This window comes from Pygoscelis adeliae, unplaced genomic scaffold, assembly GCF_000699105.1.
Source record: "Pygoscelis adeliae isolate BGI_AS28 unplaced genomic scaffold, ASM69910v1 Scaffold457, whole genome shotgun sequence".
Taxonomy (NCBI): Eukaryota; Metazoa; Chordata; class Aves; order Sphenisciformes; family Spheniscidae; genus Pygoscelis; species Pygoscelis adeliae.
Genome location: NW_008825153.1, coordinates 130,550 through 149,597, shown reverse-complemented (window position 1 = coordinate 149,597; position 19,048 = coordinate 130,550). Strand labels below are relative to the sequence as shown.

Here is a 19,048-nt window from a genome sequence, read left to right as displayed (position 1 = left end):
GGTGGGAGACGGCAGAGATCCGCCCTCCGCCCCCAGCCCCGCTCCCCTCCCTGGCCCGGCCCGCCGCCGCTCCGTCCCCGGGTGTCCCCTCGGTTGTGTGCTACGTGCTGCCTTCCCCAGGCCAGTGCTTGGCTGTTCCTGCCAGCTCAGCCTCCTGCTGGCAGCGCGGTGTGGACTGGGGTCTCCATTTCCTCCCTCCCAGATCCTCGTAGCGGCTGCATCCTCCTGGGCTAGCCTGGGATACCCGTCTCGCCGTGCACAGAAGTTCAGGCCGCCGTGGCTGTGTTTCGCTGTCAGCGTATTTGTCAATGCCTGCGCTGCGCTAGTTTGTGTTGTTTAGATGTAGGTAAACCGTATCCAGGTGTTGGGTAGGGCCGGAAGAGGTTATCGGCTTCATTAGATGTCTTCAGGTTCTGTCGTGTAATGAAATCTGGGAGTAAAGGAAGGATGAATGTGGAGAGAGAAGAAAGGTTACCAACTCGCTCAGGGACGTTTAATATTATTTAGGGGAAAGATAGGTTAATACTGTGGGAGTTTGCACAGTTAATATGGGATAGTGTTTTTTCTTTTTAGTGTTAGGCTGTTTCTGTGGTGAGAATTCTTTTCTTATGTAGAAACTATGGTGTTTGGGTGACTGGTACCTAGTTTTCTTCTAGAAAAGTTTCAAAATAAGTGGAACTTTATTTTATATTATTGTTCTCAACAGTTCTGCATAAAAACTTTTCCCTTAGAGGGATAATCTGGCAAAGAATAGTGTAGTGAAGTATAGGACCTGTAGCTGAGATGTCTTTTACTGCTTCTCTTACAAATGCTTCTACTGTAAGAGCATTCATATCTTAGGATCCAGTTAGGTGCTGGCTCCTTTTTTCCTCTGATTTGATTCTCTTGAAGGGACAAGAATCAAGAAAGACAATCAGGCTGATTGTTTTCCTCTTAGAATACAGCTCCTCTGTTTTCATTTCATTGCTTTTCTTTCTACAGTGCATGAAGACTTTTACTAGACACAGCAGGAAGATAGGTCTCTGTGTGTATCGAGACCGACGTTCAAGATTTTGCTTTCATGTATAACATCATTTACACATTTCGGTACCAATAACTGTGTGTAACTATTGGTGTAGTCATTTGGTGGCTTCTAGTGTCAGGTTCTCTTGCTCAGGTATAGGTATACTTTCAGTTTACAGATATTCATGGTGCTCAAATTGTGCTGTTGTTGCTAAGGCTGTTTTGTTCACCTCCTATTGATATATCTGTTTCAAAGTTATACGTTAGGAGCTAAATCATTGAAAATATTGCCAGTATATGGGCTGAGGGTAATTTTACATGTGGGAGTCTCTTTATCTTCCTTTATTTGCTCTTCATCTGATCCTGCCGCTCTCCCTTTCACTCAGAATGATGTTACTTCCCTGGCACCAGCGTTGGTGGCTGCTGTTTACCATCAGGGACCTACGTTCAGTGTGTAAGGGTATTTTCCCCTCACCAGGACAACCCTCTCTTCACCTCGGGCTCTTCATAGAACAAACACTGTACTTTACTGAGTCCTAGGTTGCTGCATGTTGCTGTTGCGTGTCTCAGGCTCCTGCTATTCTGCTTCCTCCAGCCAAGCTCATCGTCTGTCTTGTTTACTTCCTAGTTTATCTCTGTGGCTCAGCCCTTTCCCCCTGCGCACAGCTGGGCAGTGATGGTGTCTGTTCTGAGGTATGAGCTGCGAGTTGTCCTCCACATCGTGAGGCGCTCTGTTTCCTTCCTGTGAAACCATCCACAGAGAGCCTTACAGTGGCTTCTAGCAGCCCAAACAGCTTCCTGCTCCACACGAAATCATAAGGCAGGGCATCTGAGTTTTTAAGAGAGCGTGGCTGTACTGTGAACCAGTCTGGAAACGGGGACTGTCTGCAGGATGCTTAGTTGCCTTGTGTAAGGCTACGTGTGGCCTGCGAGCCACCGGTGAAAGTCCCCTTCCATACGTTAATCTGATACCTATAAAATGAATGTACGCTGAAATCCTGTTCCAAGGAGCGAGCAAGAATTGTGGTTTACAACCATTCACTGAGCCACAACTGCCGTGAATGCATGAGAACTCCAGCCTCTACATGTCTGTCAGCACATCCCTGACACCGTTTAAATGCTCCATTCATATCTCCTGTGACTTAGATCTTGCCGCTGTTTGCTTCTCCGAATGTTGCTGATGCATACAAGCTACTTTGCTCTTCCAGCTCCCGTCGCCAAACTGGACACCGCAGCCAACCCTGTTCTGAGGGTGCCTGTGGTGCTGGCCGCCTGCCAATGTAATCGCTCAATTTGCCACAGGGTTTGCTATTTTAATCTTAATTCTTTTTCTGGAAACAGTATAAAGCAAGTTAGGAGGCCATATCTGACTAATTTAAAAAAATTGCTGCCGAACGTGGAAACTTTGTTCAAACATGCTGTTACATCGGGAGTAAGATGGTTTTTATACGAGAGGGGGACATCATGAAATCACTGTTTCCATGGTTAGGAAACCTATGATCCCTGGTCCTTTTTCCCCAAATACACTACAAAGTGCAGTGTAACTTTTTCAAGCATGCTGTTGTCGTGGCCAGTATATTTTCCTAAGGAAGAAAAAGGCTGCATATTATTATGTTGCTTCAGCTAGCTGTGTAGTCTTAAGGTGGCTTAAAGATGAGGGAGTCATTTGATGGAAAGATAATTGATGTTGTCATACGTGTGAACCAAACTTTCTCCTTTCTTTAGTGAACTGAAGTATACGATTTGCTATATGAAAAGTGAAACTTTTTTCAGCAGTGATTCTCTTGCTGACTCTGCAGTAACATGGGATTTTGTACACTTATTTTTCCTTTGTCTTGAAATTTTTCACTTCTGCAGAATCATCGTGTACTCGTATATACTTAGTGGTGTGTTCTAATGTATACAGAAAGAGTGCAGAGGAACAGCCAAACCTTCCTGACTTCCAGGAAAGTACCGCTTTCACAATTTGTATACCCTCTCCTGCACTGCTATCGCCACCAGTCTTCCTCTATTTCACAGAAGGGTGGTAAAGTAAGTTAAATGCTTTAACTCTGTAAGAGAAAATATGTCTTAGATTATCATACAATGGTCTGTTCTTCTACCCCCTTTGAACAGTACAGGAGGGAAAGATTTTTCCATTTCAGAAAACAGCCCTTCTAAATACTTTTGTCCTTCCAGAAACTGCAGGGATCAAGTTGATGAACACGGTAAACTTTGCAAACATACACAGTTCTCACTAATTAGGAACTTTACATGCGTAATGAAAGTCTTGTTCATGTCAGCTAAGCATGTGCCGACAATAGCTTTACAAAACTTGTAATGCTTGTCAAAATTTTGTGTATTGTCTCCCTTATTTCAAGTTTTAGCGGAATACTTGGTCATATTTTTAGTGACGGAATTTCTAATACTCCAATGCTACCAGAAAATATTACTAAATTTGAAAATTAAGAAAAGTCAACCTCCAGTATCTTGTTTTCGGTAAGTTATGAACTAAAAAAAAATAGCTGATGGAAAATATTACGTAGTTTTAGCTGTAGTGGCTGTGGGTAGGGATCTGTTCCATGCATTGTCCAATGAATTTGCTTTAGTATCATCCATCCTTTCTGATGTACACACAGAGCAGCCCCCTAGAATGTAAACTATCCCATCGTATCGACTAGGGAAGTGCTGCACTTTCCGACTCGGTGCAAGGAGGGATTTGTTTTCTTTTTCTATTTATTGTAACACCCAAGGTTGAACTTAAACTTATTTCCTTATCTGTTTTATGCTATCAAAATTGGGAAAAATAAAAGACAGACCTGAATAGCATCATCCCCAGATAGACTGGACTTGCGTAGTGTCTCAAGTCTTACACCAGAGTTGTAATTTGTTAGTACACAGTTCTCTTTGGTAGCCATTACTAAGAAGTAGTGCTTCGAAGAGACTTTTTAGTACTGTCCAGGAAGTTTTTTTTAATCCTCAGGCTGAGATGATGCCCATATTTTTGTATACTCGTAACTTTTAATAGGTGGTGTCTTTCAGTGTGTTTAGTGAGCACCATAGGTTAGTGCAATTCATTTTAACTTCTCCATTTTAATTTGTTTTGCTTCTACTGTTCTCTTTTCAGAGTAAACAGTGCTTTTAAATAAAAAGTTATAGTAAGAGCATTATTTCATCTGTTTCTGTAGGCTTTCTTTGCATCTTGTATTAAGGAAAAATATTTCTCCTAAATATCTTTCCTTATAGCCTTGCTGCAGCTGTGAAGCCATGTGATACCTGGTGAAAGAAAAGTTTTGGTTTTTTTAAACTGTATGACTTCACAAAACTGGACACAGCCAAGGTAGAAGCAAACCACTGATTTAGATAGGAAAGTACTGTTGATCATGACATAATCAAGTCAGTCCAAAGCTTGCTTTAATGTTTTTCTTTCTTGCTGCCGTCAGCGTTGTATTTTGAATTCTGTTCTCATTGAGCTGTCCACAGTGCTGCCAAATTTTGTTTGTATTTGGGTTGTGAAACTGATTTTTTTTTTTTAATCACAGATGTGGTGCTAGTAGTTCATTCTCTCCTATTGTAATTTGTTTGTCCTCTTCTAGTTTTTGCCAGTGCTGCTCAGTTGTGTTTTGTCTTTGTTTGTAGGTTTTAGTCTCCATTCAACCTTCATTAAACAGGCAACTGAAAAATAAAACTCTTCGTTGCTGAAAGTAGATTTAAAAGCTGTCCCTGTGTCAGCCTGTAGCTCTGCATTCATCTTAAACTAGCCTAATCTAGTCCTGCTGCAGAAAGAAATGGTTGTGCAGGTGTTAGTGTGGGAGGCTGCCTTTTGCACTGTTGGGCAGACCGATCCCAGCTAAAAACAAGCCCCTTTCATTCTTTGCCTTCATGCCCCCTCCTAGTTCGTTTTAGCTGCTTTGCTTCTCTGCAGGAACACTCATGATAACGCAGGTTTTGGGATCATAGGGCAGACTGAACAGCTGCGTGAAGGCAGGACTTCTCTTTCGGTGCTAGTTCTGTCTTACACCAGCTTAAGTTGTATGTGAGCTTATTACGGCCTGAAGTGAAGTTGTTAAGGCCTGGGTGCCAGAGTTAATATATGCCATGATAGCTCTGCAGTCGTGAAAGTCTCTATCTTTGAGAGAAGTGTTAAAATATTTAACTTTTCAGAGATACAGAATAACTACATACATCTGCACTGTTTTGGGCTCCACATGTCTTTCCTAACAGCTCTTCTGGCAACATCCTGTTTGCATTCCCTTGGACAAGTTGCTGTATAATCAGAACATGGAGAATATGCTTAATGTTAACTCTTTCACCTGTGTGAAGAGTTAAATCACATAACACATAATTTCATAAAATATATATAAGTCTGAAGACCGTGTGTTTAAACAGTATGTGAATTTTATGTCTTACTATGTCACTTCCAACCTGTATTGGGGTGTGACTGAAACAAGGGGGCTACAGAGCAAAAATTGTCTTTAGTCTTTTGAGGAATAAACTAATCTCAGCATGTCATCTTGAGGAGCTTGAAAATATACTTTTGAAACTATGTTGGTTTTACAGCGCAGATTTGCGTATAGGGAATCAAGTTGATGATTTTGTATGTAGTCTAGAAAAAAAAATAATGTAACTCTTCTGGCCAGACGAGGAGCTGACTTGGCAGGCAGTGTTAGATACTGTGGGTGGCTGTTTGAGCTGCTAATGTCACAGATCAGAGCTTTAGAACTTTCTGTCTTAGTGGTGCTTTTTTTGTGTTCTTAGTTCAGTCATGAAATGTATGTTAGAGATTATTAACGTGAGAAAATAATTTAATTTTATTTAAATTTAGTAGTAGGAAGTGTGTGTGGATGTGCTAATTTGGATTTATTTTAAATAAGCCAATTTTAGAAGAATTCCCAAGAGGGGAGGTTTCACTGGCTTAGCTAGATCAATCTGAAAATTGTTTGAAGTTAAACTCGTCATGTAGATGAATAAGGCTTTAAAACATAATTATTACTGGGGCCTCATTATGTACCTTCTGAAACTTGTTTAGCAAGTGTTTACTATTAAAGGACCAGGCGTCTGTTCATGCAGAGGGTAAATTCCTATCTAAATGTTGCTGTGTTCTTGGCTTTGCTTATCCTTTGATAATGAACTTACTTCATTGTCCTTTCATACAACGTGGGGTTTGCAGTGAATGCTCCCTTTCTACTGTTTTTTTAATTTAATCCCTCTGTTGGTTGTGCTCTCTTGCCCCATCATACTCCTCCATCGTTTCTGAAATCTTCATTTGCTCCCACGTGGAGGACAAGTCTGAGGACTTCAGGGGAGCAGGGGTTTTCTTGTTTGTGCTTTTTAACTGCCGGTGAAATGTAAGGTTTCTCAAACAATAGTACTTGTCAACTTCAGCTCTTCTGACTTGAATATTTCTGTTGAGAAAGCTAATGAGAGACATAGGTTTAAAAAGGAAACCCCCAAAACCACCAACCCTCCAAACCACAAAACAAAAATAAAATAGAGAAAAAACCCAAGTTCAGGTAGAAATGATGATACAGACGAATGAGTGTCTCAGTGAACCAGTACCTTTCTCTTTGGGAAGAGCTTCAGTGTTTAATGAGGGAATACTTGGGAATAATTTGTATGGATTCAGAATATTTGCATGAGGGTGTGTTGTTTAAAAAGTGAAAGCTTCATTAAGAAGGAGGAAACTTCCCACCGGGGCAAGGAAGCGAAGCTTTATTGTTTGGGTCTTGTTATGTGATTAGAATACAGTAGTGGGTTTTTTTTTCTAATTGTTTCTGACTTGCAAATCCCCTGTAATGTAAAATTTCTATGGAGGTATAGGCCTCTGCAGGAAAGATGTATGTGCTTTTTTTTTTTTTTTTTTTTTAACTTAACCTTTCACAGAATCCTTAAAATAATGCACAGACCAAAAATGGAAATTTACAGGACTGGGTGCCACATGGAGTAACGTTTTGATAGTGACACTGCAGGAGAAAATTAATTATTTCCAGAGGAAAAAAATCTGTGGGGATTTGGATCTCCCTATAGTAAGATGCCATTATTTGCAGTCTCCTCCCATGTTGTTGCCATCATGACTGGGGTGGCACAGTGCCACAGCTGAGTTTTGGTTTGTATCAACTTAATAGGAGAACTTAAGTTGCTTACAAGAAGCAGGTGGAGGGGAAAAAAAACCCAAGATGTAATAGAAAAAAAGGTTCTCATAGGGGAGTTTTGCTGAAAGCCTACACTCTTGTCATATCTCAGTTATTCCATTATTATGAACCTGCATTTCACCCCTCTTTTCAGCGATGCTGAAAACCACAGCCCTATCACTTGAAACCGCATTAGATGCTGTTGGATCTCTTGCGTGTTAAAGATGCTCCTACAGCTGCTTTCACTATCTAAAATGATAAAATAAAGCATAACCTCAGCTCTTAACTGTGAATTTTCTATTTTGAAACTAAGCCACGAGAGTGCTCATGTTTTTGTAGATTAATCCAGTGTGGGTATGGGGAAAGATTTCTTTTTTCAAAGAAAGCATGACTGCTTCTGAGTTATAGTTCAACAGTTGAGTTTTGTAAATTAAAAAATATTTTAGGCATGAAGACAACTTAAAATTTTTAGATTTTACACAAAAATACTGCTAGCCAAAGTCTGTGGGGATATGAATGTGCTTGCAAAGATACAGTGCAAAATACGGCCATCCTAGCTTATTTCTTTAATAAGCTGAGGACAAATTATTTCTGTGTTTCATTAAGTTGTATACAATGTGAACACCAGAGGGAACGGGGATTTGGGGCCTCTGTGGCACCAGTTTCCAGCTGGTGAGGCACAGCACACTAGAAAGACATGCCAGTGGCAACAGAGTAAAACCCAAGCCGTTAGAACTTGTTAAGCTTGGTGGAGCTTGTGTGCATGTGGACACTAATGTCTCTAATAATATAGAAGGCCAGAGGAGAGGCATGGGATGTAGTGGCAAGGGATCTGGAAGGAGAAGGAAGGAAAGGGAAAGGTGTTGGTAGAAAGGTTAGGGAGCAACATTATGCTGAGAACTACAACTCTGGTTCAGGTGACTTAATCTGTCCAGTGTCTGCTCGTGAGCTACAATAGAGAGACCAGTTCTTACTATTTCTAAGGGGGGAAAAATCTATGACATACTGAGATCTTGAGTTATAGAGGTAATGGAGTGTCATAGTGAGGTATACAGTACTGATGGTGTTATTTGATGGCAGTTTGTGTGTGCAAAAGGTGTTGAAGTACATAATGCGGGGGGTTTGGGGCTAAGTACCCCTCACTGAGCTCAGTTCTGTGCCTGGCACTAGCTGGAGTGATTCTGTGCTCTCCTCAGGACTGAATGCAAGTGCTTGTTCGTGATAGTCACACCAAGTAGTTTGATGGAGACTTCAGTCTTTGCATTGAAGTAAATATTGCTGGAAGAGTCAGTACTGATGGATAAAGAAGTCTGTCCTGGTTTTGGACACAGTTTACCAGCCTACCAGTGACTTTAAAAAAAAAAAAAAGAGGGTGGGTTATGCTGTTTCATACGTACCTATACAGTCAGCTAATATAGAAGGAGGGGGGGTCACATTTCTTTCCTAACCTAAATGCAATATTGCAGCAAACGGGGTAAAGGAAGGGTAACGTGGGATGAAGAATACAGATTTTCTGGTCTTGCCTTCTATAGGAAAGAAGCATCATGAAGGGAGGAATAGATGCTAGTGGGTGTTTTTATTCCCCCCATAGAAGATGTGTGTATTCACTACATAGGCCTTTTGGAGTGGCAAAGAACAGGGATTGTATTGCATGGAGGCATTGCTCTTTATGAATGCAGAAAATACTATTACAGTCTTTATTTTAAATTGTTAGAAAAGGCATCTGGAATTAGTTCAGCATCATTTTCTAAAGTATGGAAAAGTGAATGAATCATTACGGTCAAGTGTGATAAATAGCACTAAGAATGTTCTCCATTTCCCCCTCTATCGAACAGAGGTTTACCTGAAGATGGAGTTATTTTTCCTCAGGACTGAATGCAAGTGCTTGTTCGTGATAGTCACACCAAGTAGTTTGATGGAGACTTCAGTCTGTGCATTGAAGTAAATATTGCTGGAAGAGTCAGTACTGATGGATAAAGAAGTCTGTCCTGGTTTTGGACACAGTTTACCAGCCTACCAGTGACTTTAAAAAAAAAAAAAAGAGGGTGGGTTATGCTGTTTCATACGTACCTATACAGTCAGCTAATATAGAAGGAGGGGGGGTCACATTTCTTTCCTAACCTAAATGCAATATTTCAGCAAACGGGGTAAAGGAAGGGTAACGTGGGATGAAGAATACAGATTTTCTGGTCTTGCCTTCTATAGGAAAGAAGCATCATGAAGGGAGGAATAGATGCTAGTGGGTGTTTTTATTCCCCCCATAGAAGATGTGTGTATTCACTACATAGGCCTTTTGGAGTGGCAAAGAACAGGGATTGTATTGCATGGAGGCATTGCTCTTTATGAATGCAGAAAATACTATTACAGTCTTTATTTTAAATTGTTAGAAAAGGCATCTGGAATTAGTTCAGCATCATTTTCTAAAGTATGGAAAAGTGAATGAATCATTACGGTCAAGTGTGATAAATAGCACTAAGAATGTTCTCCATTTCCCCCTCTATCGAACAGAGGTTTACCTGAAGATGGAGTTATTTTGTAGTTTGTAATTCACATTTAACTTTAAACTGGGTTGCTGACTTGTGGGTAAGCCATAAGCATCCTCTCCATTGTTTGGATGAGGCTCACTATTTGGATGACTTAATTCAACGTTGCAGTTTGTAATTAAAAGCATTTCTCTGCATCCCTTAAGAAGCATTTCAGTAGTACTTTGTACAATTTTGCATATAGGGATCAGTTAAGCCACCTGGCTTCTTAACAGTAAGGATAGGTGTTTTAAGCTCTGTATGCTGCTTGTGTGCTCTGATGGTGCTCTTCTGCCACTTGCAGGTGGCCAGTAGAGTGGTGAGAACCAGCTTGTTAGTATTTGAAAATTTGGAGGATAACTTTGAAGGTCTAGGCTGAAAGGAGAATGTGGGAGGAAAAAGAAAGTACTAACACTTGGTGTCTTTTGCTAGTTGACATTGTCCAGAAGAAGCTAGAAAGAACCATTCTTAGTTTCTCACCTGCTGCTTTCTGCTGGAGCATTGATCTCTTCCTCTTTGGTTCTCTGGCATTTTGTTCTTGTAGTCTTTCACGTATTCTTATTTGAAATGTGGTCATAACTTACAAAGCAAGCTGGATTGATGTCTTGTTTCTCCCTTTCATCTCTGACTGCAACACCCGCTCACACTGTTGGTGTCTGGGAGTGATTCTGGTCTCTGGATCATATCACTTCTGGCACTATGAAGTGATCACATCTCTATCTTACGGGGGTAAAAAAGTAACCGGGATAACCAAGGGAGCTATAAGATCTGTAACTGATTATTTATTCCAGACAAAATAATCGTAGAATGGTTTGGGTTGGAAGGGACCTTTGAAGATCATCTAGTCCAACCCGCCTGCCGTGGGCAGGGACATCTTTCACTAGATAAAAGGGTTGACTTGAGAATTAACACTGCTTGAATTCTTTTGCAGTAAGTGACAATTATTCCATAAAAATCATGTCTAGATTAGGTCTATTGAACATAATGCGATTACAGGTTTGAAGGCAATGCTGTTTATCTAACACTTTGACTCCTTGTTAAGGTTTTTAATTTCATACTACAACGCTAAGAAATTAGAAGCAATCTGGCAGAGTGGGATCCCTAAACTTTTCAATAGTCATACGTCGGACTTAAAATGTGGCCAAATATGAGGACAGGTCCTTCATTTTTGCGCATCAGTATTGAAGCAGCCATAGCTCTGATAGCCCACCTTGGCATATGCAATGTGCTGTGGTTAGAAAGTGTGTTAGCTGCTCACTGAGAGACCAGAAGAATCTTTAGAGAGGGGCTCCATCAAAAATGATATGAATCCTTGACAGGATCCAGGCACAGTTTATATATGGTCAGAGTGAGAAAAGAAATAACAGAAAAGTAACGCATGCAGAAAAAATGAGGAATGCAAGAAGATAGTTAAGTATCTTTAAGGGTTGGCTTCCACATGTAAATGGAGACACGTGGTGGCCTGGAGCGAGCAGGTGCTTGAGAGAAGTACAGGAACAGACTGGATGCAATGGGAAACGAGGACACCCCATCCCCGAACGATCTAACTCTGGATAGCATTTGAGGGGCCGTTCCAGGAAAATAATGATTTGCCAGCTGTGGGGTGATACATGGCTGTCCTGGTTTTGGCTGGGTTAGAGTTAATTTCCTTCCTAGCAGCTGGTACAGTGCTGTGTTTTGGATTTAGCATGAGAATAATGTTGATAACACACCGATGTTTTAGTTGTTGCTAGGTAATGCTTACACTAGCCAAGGACTTCTCAGCTTCCCATGCTCTACTGACTGAGAAGGCCGCAGGTGCACAAGAAGCTGGGAGGGGGCACAGCCAACCTGGCCAAAGGGACATTCCATACCATGTGACGTCATGCTCAGTACATAAACTGGGGAAAGCTGGCCGGGGCGGGGGGGGCCGCTGCTCAGGGACTGCCTGGGCATCGGTCGGCGAGTGGTGAGCAATTGCACTGTGCATCACTTGCTTTGTGTATTGTTATTGTTGTTATTATTTTTTTATTATTGCTATTATTATTTTATTTCGATTATTAAACTGTTTTTATCTCAACCCACGAGTTTTTCTCACTTGTGCTCTTCCAATTCTCTCCCCCATCCCACCGGGGGCGGGGGGGAGGAGTGAGTGAGTGGCTGTGTGGTGCTCAGCTGCCGACTGAGGTTAAGCCACAACAATGGCTGGGAAACTCATCACAAATGTAAGGCGGATGTTCAGAGGGGGAAGGCTCTCTGGTGCATGAAGACGGTAAAAATCCAGCCTTCAGACATAGGAGAGGTAAACAAGGAATAAGTGAGCTTGAGCTTTAGGAAAGGAAATTGAGATCTGCAGATTCAGTGATCCCAAAGGATGGATACGAGTGGCAACTTAAATCCACGTTTTGGAGCCTGTATAGAGCTAGAGTTGCAACCTGTTTCAAAGCAGAAATGTGGCTCTGGACAAATAAGAGTTGTAAAGCATTGTTAACAGCGCTATGTCTTTACTCTGCTACTAAGTAAAAGGGCATGCAGCTTCAGAAGTTGAATTTGATGTGTCCAATGACCACTTTGGGTGCTGTACAACTTATTGGGTCCTACTTGATTTATAGGGCAGTAAGGATTTTACACTGAATTTATTCCTTATAGTGGACATAGGTAAGGTTTACAGGCTTGCCTCCTCCCCACCTACCTTTTTTTCCTGAGGACACCTTTAGTAATCTGTTAGCCCTCCACCCAGTTGCATAATTGTCCTAATTGGTATAGCTGAGACAGCAAGTGGTTAAAGGAGTTGTTCTAAGTAGTCTTAGATATACTTTATTTGCATAAAAAGGTAAGAAGAACTGATTTTCCCTTTTACTCTTTACCTATTTCCATACCTCCAGATGCTTATCAGGTTATTTGCCATGCTGGGCTCTACAAAGCACTTTTTCTAGAAGATGCATTATTAGCAGAAAGCCTCACGAAATCTTCTGGCAATCGCATCTTGGTAAAGAACCTTTGGTAGCTGATATTTAAGATAGTGCTGTAACAGATAATAGATTTAAATGAACTTCTGATCACATCATCTCTTCTTCTGCTTCCCTCCAGCACTTTCCTTGTGGTTTGTTGAATTCTTGGGGATAACAGATAAGTCCGTTACCTTTATTTGTTGTGCATCATCTAAGCCAACAATGCTATAGCTTGTCTGAAGAACTTTTAGTTTCCATACTTTAAAACGTGCTTAATGAGCAGCAGAGACAGATGTACATGTTCCATATAGATTCTTCTACCCCTGTAATATCAAGGGACTATGAACTGCAGCTTTGAGTTTTCCTTATCTCATAGAAAACACTGCCAGCCTTTTTCCTATCTTTCTCTAACGGTTCTTAACAGAAAGCCAGTGTGAAAGTTAAACTTCTCTATATAACCCAGACTGTAAGAAAACTTGAAGACAGCCTAAAGCTTTTCTGAGTTGGGTCCTAACAAGAAAAGGCTGAACTCCCTGTATTCCTTTTCTTGCTCTGGCTATATATATGTGTAAATAAAATACATAAAAACTCTGTGCAGATCCTGTCAAGGATTTGTATTGGCCACGCTCTTTCTGAATTCCCTCTATTACTAGTATTTGAATAACTGTTTGTGGAAATCCTGTTTCCCCTGCCATGGGGCGTCCCCTTTCCAAGTCTCCCATTCTCCCACTTCAAACTGCACTCCCAAAAGGGGGCATTACTCGCTTGCAAGCCCAGTGACAGGCCACCAAGGTGGCTAGGGGAAGGAGCACATGACATACCAGGAGAGGCTGAGAGAATCAGGTTTGTTCAACCATAAGAAGAGAAGGCTAAAGGTTGATCTTCTGGCTGTCTGCAACTACCTACGGGGAAGCTATGGAGAAAATGGAGCCAGACTTGCGGCAGGTGCACCAGAACAGGACAGGAGGCAATGGACAGAAGCTGGAACACAGGAAACTCCAGTTGAGCATAAGGCAAGTTTATTTTACCACAAGGGTGATCAAACACTGGAACAAGTTGTAAGAGGTGATGTAGAAACTCCATCCTTGAAGATATTCAAAGCTTGACTGGACAAGTCAACTCCCTTCCAACCTACGTTATTCTACGTTCATGATACTTGGCACCTCTACAGCAGCTGCTGGAAAAGCCTTTTCAAGCAGATGTGTCTGTTCTTTGCCAGTCTTGGTTCTTTTTAACCTGATCATGATGAACGTGTTTGTCGCTTTTTTTGTTTCCTGCAGTTCTGGAGGCAAAACAGCTGATCACTGGTTGAGGACAAGTTATTAAACCCCTTTTTTCTCAAGGAGTGATGCCTCCTCTCTGTGTCTGTGATGGAATCAAACTGACCTGGAGGCAGCAATAAATATGCGCAATGGTTGTATAGTCCGTGCTGTCTGCAAGGCTGGGGTTGGCAAGCAAGGTAGATCAAATCAAGTGCTGCAGGAGAATTGAATTGCATATTAAATTAAAATTCTGTATACTAGCATGAAGTTTGGCCTTCTTTTATTAAATACTTGGGTATCAAGTAATTGGTGTATCTAAAATACTTTGAAAAGGGCATCTTTTAATGTGCAGCAATATCTGAAAACACCTGTAATGATGATCTGGAAGAGCTGCCCTGTTGTCTGATGTTAGAAACCTTAACTGAAAGTGAAGCTTCCAAATAAGGCTTTCTTCCTTCACCTTAGTTTCATTCAGAGACTATATTTTTAGAAAAATGGTTTTAGAGAGACTTCCTATCGACAAACGTAGGTTGCATTAGCCCAATGCTAAAACATGCTTTGAGTTGTGAAAACATCACCTGATTATTAAATATGCGTTAGGACTTGCTACACAAGGAAACTTATTGATATAATTACACTAGTATAATTATGCTCAGACGATTTCCTGTGTCGACAGGCCCTTGGATGCAACTAGTTTGGCCCCTTCTTATTTAGTAACTCATTAGGCCTCTGACTGCATATTAAAATTGCATAATTCTTTGCTAAAAACACTTCAGTGTGCAAGTTTAGTGCTGACTGGCAGCACTGGGTGCTGAGCAGACCCGCAGTTAAGCTTTAAAAAAATGATGAAGAATGAAGGACAAAAGAAATGAATGCTCTAAGTCTGGGAAATGGTTCTAAATTAAACGGTCCTGAAATATCACCATTGCACAATTGCATGGATTTCAGAGTAGACGAGCTGAGCCATGCTCATTCAAAAGTGTGGCTCATTCACACCTTTATATACTAGGAGTGTCTTGGCCAGCTGACTCCTTGAGTCACTCTTTTATCTTTAGTTTTGATCCACAATAATGTGCTGGAGTAGGAGCACAGACACAGACAGCCTTGCATTTGCAGTCGTGTTTCCAATTTGCAAAACACTGTTTTTGTACTAAAGCAGCATTTCTGGGATTGTGCAGAGTTCCTCTACCACCACCTTTCCCCTGCCACTCTTTTTACAGAGTAATTTTGCTTGACTATTAATTTTATTTCAGAAAACTGCTGTGAGACTTATTTTTCTAATATCTGTCGTCTTCCAGATTTCTTTTTTTCGGTAGAAATTCCACTTCTTAAAATTGATAACTGTGAATGCTGAGTTTATGTAAATTGGATGAATTGTAATAGGAAGTCTGGGTTTTTTTGTGATAAAAATAAGCCTAAAGACAGTATACTGGCACCTCGTTATTCAATACCCAGCTTACCTTACTTCACACCTTTAAAACGGGGCTCTTGACGGTCTCAATCATCATAGCAAGGCTGAAAAGTTCTCATTATTCATATTATCTAGCAAATGAGTGAGGAGCTTCTGATACTTATCACATGGATGCTCCAGTTGATTTCATCTTTCTTCTAATTCAGTCTTCCCTTGACAGCACTTTAAAAGTAGAATCCAGGTATGCATGTAGATCTTGCAACGCTTTGAAATAGTGTCTCTCCAAAAGAATCATCTGCGTTCGTGAAGGAGTCTCTGAAAAACAGAAATGGAGCGAGTAACGCATGTTGGGGTATGAATTTTGGCAGGTTTCCTCAGGCAGGGTGTCACCTTGAGCTCCAGTGTCCGGTGGTATCCTGTGTAACGCACCTCACTGTGCTGCAAAACCTCCCAATAGGAACCTCTGTGCTAAGAAAAGCCTTCTCTTGTCGGTATGGCTTCTGTCACGTTTAAAAGTGAGGGAGTGATGGGAATTATGCAGGAGTGCTTGAATAAGGAGTTGGGGCAATTGAATCACTTTGTGTAGCAATTGTGTTTTATGATTGAAACTCATGGGTTTTTTTCTTTGCTAGAAAAGAATAATAAAGCTCTATCCTTTCCTATCAGCACCGAATTCACGATTTTGTGACTCCGTACACTTCACAGCTGGTTGCTGTAATTCATTTTACACAAGGTAGTTTGATTTTTGCATTCTTAATTTGAGGCAGTAGTCCAAAAAGTGAATTCAGATCAGCAGTTGTAATACTTAGGTTTTTTCCCTTGAAGTTCAGTTCACATCCCTCAGTCCTACAGCTAACGCATACGTATCTATTTTATGTGGCAAAAATACAGGTTGACTGCTTATCGGGTCAATGCTGCTGTTTAATAAACAGTACTTATCTCCTTGAAGCAACACCCTGCCCTAAATAAGTTTGCCTAGGGAGTTGAGCCAGAAATAGCTTGCTTTTTTTTTTTAATTGGCTTGTAAAAAAAAAAATCATGGAAAAAGATGTTTGAAAATACAGGTCGGTAGTAGTCCTGCTTTCTGAACAGCATGGTTCTTTTTTGTTGGTTTCTTTTTTTTTTTTTCCTCTGTCAGATGTGCAGATTGTAAAACTCTGCGATCACATCTTTCCCCAGGATTCTGCTTCTCCCAGTGTTTCATGTTATTCTCAAAACTGAACATATGCCCTTACTTTTATTTAGTTTGTCACTAAAACGCCACTGGACGAATGTAATGACATTGTTGAGCAACATGTGATTATGTTGATCCCTGAACACTTAGATATGGCTTTGTTACGCCCCTGCGAGAAGTGGTAAACGATCCCATTTTAATACAGCGGGAGGAGGATGTATTACTTAATTACAAAATTACTTAATTTTGCAGCTTAAATAGCTTGGGGGGAGAGGGGGTTCCCCTCCATGATGCTAGTCTTTGTACTTCCAACTCTTGTAAGCTCTTTTTTTTTCCCCGTATTCCTGAAAACTAGCTGTCACGTACCAAATCTGGCACAGAAAAAGGAAGGGCAGGGGAACTGGGATGTGGCAGTAGATACAGAAACGTTAGGAGGCATAAAAATAGACAGCAAAGAAAAGGGGAATGCTTAATATTGATGAGATAATGGTTAACCAGCTAATAGTGGTAAGGCTGTATACATAATGCAGCTGGAATGCACAGTGTGGATAACAAGAAATGGAAATGTTAAAATACAAATGCTGGGGGCCTGGGCAGAAAATTAAAGTATTTTTGAATGGGTGGTGCTCTGGGGTTCATATGGAACACCGCAAAAAAATCATAGAATAATGTTAATGACTAGGACGTGATTTTCAAATGGGAATGTTCTGTTACAAAAGATGGAAATAAAAATAAGTGCTTTAATGCAGTGATGAGCTATGGAGCATTAAGCAACAGAATGGCTGAAATCATAGGTGGAAGCCAGATTTCTTTGGGAAAAGATGGTAAGTGAGATTCTGATGGAGTAGAGGTAGATGCTTGCTGCAGCTCCTCCTGATCTGATTTGGAGATGGATAATAGAAACCTTTGCAAGTATAAATATTTGTGGGAGTATTTTTTATGTTACTTTCCAGCTGTAGTGATAATGCTATGAATAACTTTGTTAATTGTCATATCTACAATAGAGGGTTCTTTCTAATTAATGAGACAGAAACTCTGTGAATTTGTCATAACAAGCAAGGGGATATGGTGGCTGCGGGGGCCACCTGAGTGAGTGAATCACCTTCAGAAAAATACTTGAAGTAAGCAGAGGTCCTGTAAGTGTTGGGAGAAGATGACAAATCCATACTTTAGAAGTCAAGATGTGCAGGAATTAAAAAAAAAAAAAAACAACCAAACAAAAACCTGCCAAAGGTTGAGCGGAATTAGTTGGCTTAACTGTTTCAATGTGCCTTCAGGGATGTAAATAGGAAAGGTCAGAGGGGCAGATGGGCTGCTTGCAGTGAGGACTGGGTTGTAGGTAAGAGTCTAGAGCTATTGTGTGAAAACTGAGAAGATACTTCGCTTCATTTCTCAGTACAGGTGCTGACACCGCAAAGGCAAGATGGATAAATAGTAAAAATAATATTCAAATGAGAATTGCTATATTTCTATTGAAAGCAAAACTGAAGGAGTTGGTGTACTTAAATTAGGGAGACAGAATAATCTTTTGTCACAGAAACCTGAAGTTTTAGGTCGTGGAAATGCAAGTCTTCAGCAACGAGCATCTTTAACATATTGATCAAGTTAGTGTTAGAGAATCACAGGCTTTAATGGCAATGTTTGCAAAGGGCAGGAAAAAAAGCAAATTGAATTGCTGTAACATGACATCAAAAGGGTGTATGCCTCAGAATATGTTTGGAAGCAAGATCTGAAACAAGCTTCCCAAATGTAAAACAAATGAGAAAACCCAAGATCTTTTAAAATAAATAAAATAAAAAACAAAAAACCATATTGTGTTCCCAATGTCAAACAGAACTATCTGGATTCTGATGAAATATCTGGTATGTGGGGAAACTGGTGCTGAAAGTCAGGTTAGAACAGTAAAAATAAGTAAGGAGATGCTGATGAGTGGGGAAACTGGCCATGGGAAGTGTTGAAGGGTAGAGTGGGGAAATGATGCTACTAAGGTTGGGAATGGTTTTGTTTATTATTTCATTAATGATCTTATGCATAAATGTTAGGAATAAGTACATCACACTTCATCACGGGGCATAGGAGGCATTGTCAGAAAAGGAGGACCTGAGCATCATACAAAAAGCAGTAGGGTAATAGATATGGGTTAAATAATGTATATATTGAAGATCATGTAGCTGAGAGTTACTAGTGAACTGGGAGATGATCAGTCATAAACAACCAAGACAAGCATGCATGTACTGACTGGTCACTGGATGGCCCAGAGCTTCTGTTATAAGGCAGTGGTACAACAGGCAAATGAGGTTTAGGGCTCATTAACCTGACGTTTCCAATTGAGAGATGAAAGCATCAGTGCGGTTGTGCTGGACCCTATGGGACCTCGTGTAGAATAACACTTGGTCTTGTTCAGGAAAGGTGAGCTGAAAATGCATTAGCTTGAAAAATGGCTGGAAGGATGAGAATGAAGCCTGGTTTATGAGAAGAGACTAATAGAAGTAGTGTAGCCTAGAATTAAGAATTAAATGGGAATTTGGTTTAAATCTAAAAATACAATAAGGAGTACTTAATCTGAAGGTTAGTGAGTATAACCGGACAATGAATAAATAAAAATGGAAAGATGTTTCTGAGCATTAGACCATCACA

The 19,048-nt window shown here is 40.6% G+C and overlaps 1 protein-coding gene across 1 annotated transcript in view; it reads right to left on the bottom strand.

Annotated features, from left to right (window-relative positions):
- The window catches only part of RPLP1 (ribosomal protein, large, P1), a 35,770-nt gene extending 22,123 nt beyond the window's left edge, over positions 1-13,647 (bottom strand). The window contains exon 1 of the mRNA XM_009328420.1: positions 13,501-13,647. Within this exon, the coding sequence (XP_009326695.1) occupies positions 13,501-13,647 (147 nt within the window). The remainder of the gene's footprint in view (positions 1-13,500) is intronic.
- Between the last annotated feature and the right edge of the window lie 5,401 nt (positions 13,648-19,048).